The 10,000-nt window shown below is 40.3% G+C and overlaps 1 protein-coding gene across 2 annotated transcripts in view; it reads right to left on the reverse strand.

The window, feature by feature from the left end:
- Positions 1-6,938, reverse strand: part of LOC308098707 (uncharacterized protein) — a 19,357-nt gene extending 12,419 nt beyond the window's left edge. For both annotated transcript variants that reach the window (XR_013934306.1, XM_080447123.1), the window contains exons 1-3: positions 6,817-6,938; positions 1,046-1,169; positions 866-949 (exon numbers count right to left, since the gene is read on the reverse strand). Coding sequence is in view for 1 of the 2 variants with exons in the window: in XM_080447123.1 (XP_080303249.1) it covers positions 866-949; positions 1,046-1,169; positions 6,817-6,871 (263 nt within the window). In the remaining variant the exon portion in view is untranslated. The remainder of the gene's footprint in view (positions 1-865; positions 950-1,045; positions 1,170-6,816) is intronic.
- Positions 6,939-10,000: the final 3,062 nt, after the last annotated feature.

Below are 10,000 nucleotides of genomic sequence, written 5' to 3' on the forward strand. Positions count from 1 at the left end.
GTCATGACATGGTCATGTCATGGACAGTGAACCAGTGTTGTGTGTTCAAAGGTGGTGTGAGCTAGCCTGGTAAACCCTCCCTCCGGAAATCTAATTTCTATTTGATTCCAGGAGTGAGTCTGGCCTTATCGCCCATTCTGCAATATTGGCTGCAGGCTGAGTTGGGCGGAAGTAATACCGTTGACTGACAACCCCTTCAGCCAATGATATTTTTTCCCCTTCAGCCAATCAGCAGTTCACCAGTCTAATGTGACGTCAACGGGACTTTTGAGACAGCCAAGCCCAAAATGGGTTGCCTTATTCGGGTACATGGGTGTCACTGCCCACCCCTACCGGTTCTCTAAATTTGTATTTTTAAATAGGCTTTGTCATGATTAATTGACCACATATATGAAGTTAAACAACTAAATTCTATCCAAACGATATCTTATAAGTAAATTCCGTGCCTCAAAATAGAAGTTAGAGAGCTTTTTGAAGTAAAAAAATCGCGGAGATTATAGCGGACAGAAAAAGATGGCTGCCGTTCGTGTTTTGGGCTCACTCGAACTCGCCACCTGATTGGCCAACTGTCGCTGTCAATCACAGAACGATGTGCGACGACGCTGATAGGCTCGGTTAGCTGGTAATTCCACTAGAAACCCCCACAATGGGCTATCAGGCCAGACTCACTCCTGGAATCAAATAGAAATTAGATTTCCGGAGGGAGGGTTTACCAGGCTAGGTGTGAGCTGCCAACCACATGTTTCCTCTCATTTCTGAAACAGAATAAGTCACATCAGCCTATTGTTGTCTTTCTTGAGTAAATATTGATTTCCATATTGGTTTTAGTGCAGCTCATTTCAGGTTAATCTGATGTTAATCTTACCTAATTGTTTGATCTTTGCTATAGATAAACATTCCCAACTTTGACTCAGGGTTCACGCATTTCTTGCTGTCTGCTGTTTCCACACTGGAGATGGATAATAAAATGATATTACAGATGGAGAACAGCGTGTAAATGTAGGCAGCAGCAGCACGGCACAACAAGTTAGAACATTCTACTTACACAATCTCCCTGCGTGGACAGAATGGACTTTCTTCATATATCTGGTAAGTCTTAATGAGTTTACGATTCAGGTTCTTGACTACCCCATTTAAACATTTGCAGGAAAATGAACTATCACGATGGCCTGTGGAATGAAGAGACAAGACACTGTTAGTCATAGTTAAAATAATATGTTAAAATCAAATATTGAAACTGTTAGGACCAGTTTATAATATCTGTGTACAGAGATATATATTATAATGTGTGTATATAAGTTCTTTCTTTGATTTGTATTCATTTAATGGAATTCCTGCAATGTATTAATCCAATGTGTAATATGTCTGACAGTCCTTATCAGCTAGTAGAATTCCACTCCACTGTCTCCTCCTCTCTCCTGTCTTGTGATAATAAAGTGCTTGGTAGAGGGGAGGATGCGCCATTGTAAGTTGGGATCGTGTCCAGTGAGATACATGGTCGTTTACAATCCTCGTACGAGTAAAAGAGATCTCGTGTGTCACGTGTCTTCTTTATCTGTGTGTGATCAAACAGCAAGGGGGTTTAAGATAACGATCAAGAACCTATCATTTCACTGGTCCTTCGAGCCGGATTTCTACGTCGTTTTTGGAAGAGGAGAAGAGGACGCATCGCAAGTCTATCGATAGCCAGAGATCCAAGAGGGTCCTGCAAGCCCTGGGGTGTAAAGTCTCACCAGGCCGGTGTTCACCAGTCCGAAATCTTCTCTTCGACGAACGACTGCCGAAATCTGAACGTGATCACACGCCTATAAGAAACATGTAAGTGGTCCTGGTGTGGACATATTGTTGTTATTACTTAGGTGTAATATTGACAAGTGTGTTGTAGTTGTGCATAGATAAGCAACTACAGTTATAGTTGTGTTGTAGTGGCGGGGGCCACTGCATTTTATTAGCTGAAATTGTATACTGAGAAACGAGTTTTGTGTGAGTGCAAGAGAGAGTCACGGTAGTTAATAAGATAAAGAGTCTGATTAACTCCCTCCAGAGGATTCAGTGATTTATCCTCTGGGGCAAGTCGACACGTGGTGGATCTTCCAGGGCATGATCCTTTTGTCTATGTTTAGTCTATATATCTTGTATAACCCCCATAAGACTCTCAGGGGTGTACGGTGTGTGGTTTGAATGTGATAAGTTAGCTGATCCCCTGGGCTAGTCCAACACGTGGTGAACTGGTGAATATTTGGGTGTGATACAGTTTTTGACCAGTATACAGCAGTGCCTAGAAACGTTGAAATACACTTAGTTAGGATAAGAACAAGATATTTACAGTGATTAAAATAATTTCTACACATTGAACAGAACATTATAATAACCACACATATTTAAGTTTTCACCCACATAATAGTAATTGACTGCTAATATGGAGAAGGAAAAAGAAGATACAGGTGCTCCTGTGAAACAAGTGATTGTAGTCGATGTTACCAACGAAGGAAATAAGCCAAAGCAGGGCAAGAAGAGAGGCCAGCCAAGGGCCCCCAACTCATGTTTTAGGTGTGGTCGTTTAGGCCATTTTGTGGCTGATTGTATATCAAGCACAACAGTACATGGATGGGATGATACGAGGAAAGAGAAAGGCCAAACAAGGGCCCCCAACTCATGTTGTATATGTGGTCGTAAGGGCCATCTTCTCTTCGGACTGGCTCTTTGCGAGTCATGCAATATGTCAGGCTGGGATGATTAGAGAAGAGAGAAAGAGAAGAAGATAGGAGGCTGTGCGCATTAGAGCGACAGCGAGAGAGAGAGAGTTTTGTAGTAAGAAGAACATGGTTTGTTTTGTCTAAAAGATGTGTAAATGAGAGAGTGGATTGTGCATTTTTCGTGATCTGTATGAATTGCCCCACATAGATGCAGTAATCATTTAAACATTTCAAAATTCCATGTCGTGGTGCACAACGACATGGAAGGAGTGATGTTTAAATGAGAGTAAGAGTGTATGTATGTGTGTGGATGAATGAATTTTTTTTTTTTAGTAACAACATGAGAATCACAGTACATGCAGTACAGTCCACCTAGAAGTAATTTTTCTGCATGAAAGGAGGAAGAGAGAGAGTGTGCATGTGTGTTCAGGTGTTAGTGTACATGAATTGTAAGTGAATGTGGTGTTTGGGTGTAATACATATGTACTATATGTAAAGTGTGAAGGGTAGCAACAGTAGTGTGAACAAATGGGTTATGACGTGCGTGTGTGCTTGTATACGTGAATGTGTGTAGGTTCATGTACCGAAAAGAATGTGTGTGTGTGTGTTTGAAGCATGTGGAATGACGTCACTTACTTTGGAGAGTGACAGGTAATGTGTGTGTGTGAGAGGAGTGAGAATATATTTTATAACAGTGATGCATGAGTATGAAGTCTGTAATGTGCAGATTGTATGTGTGTCTGTCTGACTGTCTGTGTGTGCGCCTGTGAGCATGTGTGCGCATGTGTGTGTGTTCACATGTGTGCGTGAGAGAGAGAGAGACAGAGTACTGGAGAGTGTGTGTGTGCGCTCCAGTGAACCTGCCTCTGTGTGTGTGTGTGTGCGTGCGTGCATGCGTGTGTGTGTGTGTGTGTGCGCGTGTGCGTGTGTGTGTCAGTGAAGTCAAGCCAAGAAAGAGAGAAAAAGGAGAAAGCCAGAGGCAAACTACTCATTTAAAGTATTTTTACTCAGTTTGGGAACTTTAAAGTATCTGTACTCATTGTTTAAGTATTTCTACTCATTTAAGTATCAGCAAGAGTTTGTTAATAGTCCAGCCATTTTCTCAAGGGAAATAGCTAAATGTTAAGGCCACGTTGGCAGGTTTCGTCTCACGTTATCTCGTGTGTTGATTTAGTAGTAGAATCTCCCACATGTGAAAGTATGGGGGAAGAGTAGCAGGCCACTGTTTACATTCAGATAGAAGAGCAGCTTAGATACAAGCACCAAAACCCAAGAATAAGAGAGAGCTCCTTGCAGTATGCCCCATATAGTTTGAATTGCGTAAGCAGAAGACGTTTTTGTTAAGTTAAGACAGATGATGCACATTTTGGTCTCTGTGTTGGCCCTTCCTGATTATACTAAGTCCTTTATCCAAACTGCTGAAGTTAAAGAAGTTTTTTTAATGATTTATGTCTTGTTGAAAGAGCAAGGTACTAAGTTAAGGCCTCTAGGTTTTTACTCCAAATGTCTCTTAACTAACCCATTAAGACCTGGAACCTGTGTAAATTTTTGATATGTACTGAACCTCATCTCACTAAAGTTCGTTGCCAAGATGCATTTTCTACTTTGTTTATTTTTTTGCTGCACAGTAGACTAGCAGAGGCACTTTTACGCCTGGGAAACGCTTATGTAGATAAGAACCTAGTCGCGCTTCACATTGGGAGTTTTTATTTGTTATGTCTGCCACCATTGACACAGACCATTTCACACTTAGGATCTGAAGTTGAGTCATGACCATAGGTCATATCTCAAACAGGAGGGATGGTACACATATAATATATAATTAAGCAGCATTTTCACACTTATAATTTTCAAAATTATGCTAAACAGTTTTGTACATGTTTTTAGACAATGAAAAGGTAACGAAAGGCCATATGTAAGACTATTATTTCCACTTATTGAAAAGTGATGATACTGTAAAACTAGATTGAAGTACAGATGTGTCAAAACGGCCATAGCCATAATGCATCACATTAGTGGAGCTTTACATGAAAATAGTCCAAAGTGCAAATTATCTGTCTAGTCTTTTCTCTCTCCCTACAGGGACTGAAGCACTGGTGATCTGCATGCCGTGATAAAGATCATCAAGCGACAGGACCAGGACCAACTCTGCGCTGAGAGGGTCCGTTCCGAGTCCTGGTCACCAACACAATTGCTGTGAAACGTGTTATTTGGATCCACAAACGGCCACTGTAAATTGGTTCGAACATTATCAGACATTTAAGTAATAGGAGTGCTAAAGCCAGCAGCGGGTGGGGCCGAGCTGATAGCGCTACGGTCAGACCCAAACCTGGAGAAGACTCCCATTAGAATAATCCCCTTCCCCATTCCTATTACACATAGAATTGCACCCCTGGTATTTTTGTGAGTTTTATAATTTCTATGAGTGTATTATATATTTGTATTATTAAAGTTACTCGTAAATCGAGGAGTGTTGACGAAAATGTTTCTCACCGTCTAAATCTAAATGCTGGGTATATTTTTACGCTAATCAAATCGCTAAGACTAAAATGTGAATGTTTATGTTTGCACACATATAAATATATCTGCTTCACACAACTGGTCATGAGAAGTGACATGCCTCGAAATCCAATATCGCTGGTGAGCCTTGGGAGAAAATGACTTTGAACTAACAGCAGCTATTTGCCGTGTAAACCGTACCATCAGTTGAAATACGCCCTAAATAGCACTGTTAAGCCTGTATGTCACTCGGAAGCCTAACCTTTGTTATGTCCACGCTGGCTCTGTGAAGAAGGGTCAGATCAACGAACACAATTGTCAACAGACATTAATGCTGACTCCCCCATGTTTGTTTAGATCAACTAAGAATTGGAGGTTGTAAGAAAAATACAATCTCACTGGTAATCCCGTGCCAATAAGGTTGGTTTGTCTCTCTTTCCCCATCTTGGAGTGGGAAAGCTTATGTTACGTGTAGAGACAATTAACTATAGACGTAGCCTGTTCCTCAATGCTACAATGACCAGAGGCCCAAAACCGTGAGTTTGAGTCAGCGTCGTTAATGGCCGTCCAGAATAGATGGACTCTTGACCTTTTGACTGCTGCGAGTGGAGGGGTCTGCGTTTCTGATAAAAAGGACATGTGGTGTTTTTTTTATTTCAGATGACATTAATTCCAAGAATGTTAGTGACGCAAAGCAAGACCATTAGTGTATGGTCAATGAGAAGGTCGTGCAGACATGCGGCGTTGTCTTAGACTGATGACGAGATTTGTCCCAAGTGCTCCACTCCACACGAGAGTGTGTATTCCTTTCAAGCCCTATTTGAGAGTGACATAGAAAGTTAGTCCCAAGGCTACTGGAAGCGAAGAGGCAAATGTTTGAGTTGTTGGGTTGATTAATAAAAATCCTGTTATGATGTTCATTTTGAAATGTGATGTTCAGAAGTATTAATTAAATGAACAACAGGAGGGAATGTTAGGACCAGTTTATAATATCTGTGTACAGAGATATATATTATAATGTGTGTATATAAGTTCTTTCTTTGATTTGTATTCATTTAATGGAATTCCTGCAATGTATTAATCCAATGTGTAATATGTCTGACAGTCCTTATCAGCTAGTAGAATTCCACTCCACTGTCTCCTCCTCTCTCCTGTCTTGTGATAATAAAGTGCTTGGTAGAGGGGAGGATGCGCCATTGTAAGTTGGGATCGTGTCCAGTGAGATACATGGTCGTTTACAATCCTCGTACGAGTAAAAGAGATCTCGTGTGTCACGTGTCTTCTTTATCTGTGTGTGATCAAACAGCAAGGGGGTTTAAGATAACGATCAAGAACCTATCAGAAACTTTCATTTTTGTTTTCAAAACCACTGGTGTTGACTAACTGCATTTGCAGTAAAATAAATTTCTGCAAATGATTCTCCCCAGAACTAGCCTACTGTATACCTAAACTATCAGAACAACGATGATAATACATGACAGAATTGCTAAATAAAATCCATGACTTTCAATGTAATCTAACCATATCAGAAATGACCATGGTTCGTATTATCCAAACAGAAAATGTTTCAAAGTGAATTAATGTGCAGCCACGTATAATATTTCTGTAAAAGCCACTTTACCTTCTATATGGAGAGCAAGCAGGCAGAGGAGAAAAGCGATGACAGCTGACTTCATGACTCTGGAGGAGAGATGCTTCGTCTGATTGTTTGCTGCCTGTGTTGATAGTGAGAATGGAGGAGGAGAGATGTTTCTTCTTTAGTGTTCTGGTTGTTGTAGTGTTGATGATGATAGCCTAATGTGAAGAGAGGAGTGGTTCCTTTTATATGGTGAAGAAGTGACCAACGCCCACTCACCGGGCTGCAGTCCAATTTCCAACTAACAACAAAAAATCCTCTTTAGTGAGAATTTGACTTCCAGAAATCAAGGTCAAGGCTATGGACCTTTTAGCCAGCTTTTAATTTGTTTTAGGCTATGGACTTTGACTGTGTGAAAGTGTATATAGATCAGTTGTTCTCATGTCAAGGACCCCCAAATTAATATGCATTTGGCCGCTGAAAATATTTTGTGGGATATTAAAATGGGTCCAAAAATATTCCAAAACTTGTTTTTAAGATTTTGTGAAAATAGAAGATCTACAAAAGCAGATCTACAACATTTTGAGTTTGTAGGTCGGCTATTTTCAAAAAAGAATTCAAAAGTGGTTAAACAGATTTTGATGCTATATGAACTAATTTTCCCTCTAGTATTTTATGTATTTAGTCAGATATGCGGTATTGAGGGCATTGAGGGCAAAATCGCATTGATTATTTTGAAAGACAATCGCATTTTTAATAGCTTAACCCTGTCTTCTACCCTGAGCCATCCTAGGCTAGCAAAATGTTTTGGAAAAAGGTGGGTCATGGGCCTCAGGACGAGAAGTAGTCGAATCAGTTTGTTTTGGGAGGTTTTAAGCTTAGTCTTTAGTAAGCATTGAGATGTTGGAGAACCAGGAGGTGCAAGCATAGTCAAAGTGGCATTGGATGAGGGCTCCGGCAAGAATCCTGAGAGCACTTTTGTTTACAAAAGAGGGAATTCGGCCCAAAAATCTTGTGCTTTGATTTACTTTTTTGATCACCTTTGATGCCATGCTTTCACCTGTCAGTTTGTTGTCAAGGATACAGCCCAAATAGGTTAGCCTGGCATGGCCAGACTAATATCACTGCAGTGCAAGGGCATTTTTTGTTTTGTTGCAATGGCAGATTTGTCTGGAACCAGGCTACAAATAGGTAAACCTCTTCTTTACTAGAGATGACTATGTCATCCATTGGGTTCATTCATAAATATGCTCTGAAATGAGAGCAGATTCTTAGAGAATGCAGCCTTTAGTATCTTCCATCTGCTCTTTCTTGTGCCAAGCAAGAGCACGCTTATTTCTGTTAGGCGATAACTACTTTGAGATTATACCCATGCAGGGCATGGAAAGAGACACCCCGTAAATCAAGAGGATTTGAATGAAACCATGCTGTCATCTGTTCCCTCAGGTAATTTCTACCAAAAACTGGTAAACCATTGTTCTATTTTGGCTGGTCAGTGGTCACTTCTCTTTTCTTTAGATAGGAAACTCAGAATGAGGCACTTCCTTTCACAATCTTCCATTTAGTCATTATCATGTATTGCAGGAAAACACTCACTGAAAAACTGCAGGTCACTTTCACATGAACAGAGAAGATCTACACTACAGTATCTGCATAATACAGTTATTGGTGAAAGATGTATGTTGTTTGCTTGCAGACAGATATTACCTTTATTTAGATAGTAGGCCTATGTTATAGTTATGATGTGTATCTCCTAACTTGGTTATTATTACCTATACAGCACTTACGTGTTTTCTTAGCACTCTAATTCATCTGCTTAACCTGTTGTTGGTTAACTACGGTCCCTACTGCAGTGATGCATGTGAAGTTCCGTGAACCATCGGCAGGTGGAGAAGATGGAGATGTTCAGCACTATAGCCACAACTGCCCAAACATAGACATCATGTATGTACAGTATCTCTTCACTTTGTCTTAGGGCCCGTCATCAATCAACTGAATCATCAACTTAGAAATTCTTGCGAAGCATGGCGTAACAATCTGTACATCATGTGTGTGTGTGTGTGTGTGTGTGTGTGTGTGTGTGTGTGTGTGTGTGTGTGTGTGTGTGTGTGTGTGTGTCTTGTGTCTTAATACCAACGGTTACTTCTTATGTCTGTGTATTTTTTCCATAAAATAAAACGTTATGCTGTACTTGATGTGTTTGATTCTGATTCAGTAACTTTTGTCGTCCTATATTTTGCGGAGGTAAAGTGTAACTGACATACAGTGTTTACCTTTATATCAAACTTATTTAAATTCCCTGTCCACTACTACTCTATAGGCTGTATGGCCTACTGTGTTTATCTTCATCTCAAATGACCACTTCTACTCCAAGTCAATATAAAGCAGCCATGCAGGAGCCCTCAAACTTCTGTGTTCTGCATTAGTTCTGTATGTTGAAACCATGGGTGGCGAGTTACAATGCATGTCCTGTATTCTAGCTAAGTTAAGTGTATAGGACCCAAGTGCAGGAACTGTGAGACACAGGCAGAGCAATCTTCAACGTTTTTCCAGGCCAAGGACCCCTTAGCGGAGAGAGAGGTGAAGCAAGGACCCCGACTTCATATTGGATTCATGTTAAAAGGGATTTTCAGACATTTAAGGACTTAACCTGAATACTTTGTAAACTTCTGGTCTGCTCTTTTTTCCCTGTACACCAAACCCCTTCGCCGAAAATAGCCGATCAACAAGCCGAAGCGTTGTGAAGATTGTAGATCTGCTATTTTCAGCTAATGTCCCCCCCAGAATAGGGATGCGAGGGTTCAAGTGGTTCACGTAAAAATACAAAAAATGAAGTCCCTATCACAAAAAGATTTGGCGGCCCCCCTGCAGTACCAGACTCCTGTTGAAAACCCCTTAGCTAAAGACATGTAGACACAGCTGAATTCAGGAATATGGTGTGTGACAAACAATTCCCAACACAGGGAGGTTTAAATAGACACAGGACTAACTATACACAGGTGAACGCAAAGACAATCAACACAGGGATTTGATTGGCTGGGGGCAAACAGGACACAGGTGGAGAACATGTGTGCAAATTACAGACTGGTGAGACAAGACAGGTATACAACTAGGACAGACAGGAAACACCACAAACATAAACAAAATTAATTATTATTATTATTATTATTATTATTATTATTATTATTATTATTATTATTATTATTATTATTATTATTATTATTATTAC

The sequence above is a fragment of the Gymnoscopelus braueri genome (assembly GCF_963280865.1).
Source record: "Gymnoscopelus braueri genome assembly, chromosome: 13".
Taxonomy (NCBI): Eukaryota; Metazoa; Chordata; class Actinopteri; order Myctophiformes; family Myctophidae; genus Gymnoscopelus; species Gymnoscopelus braueri.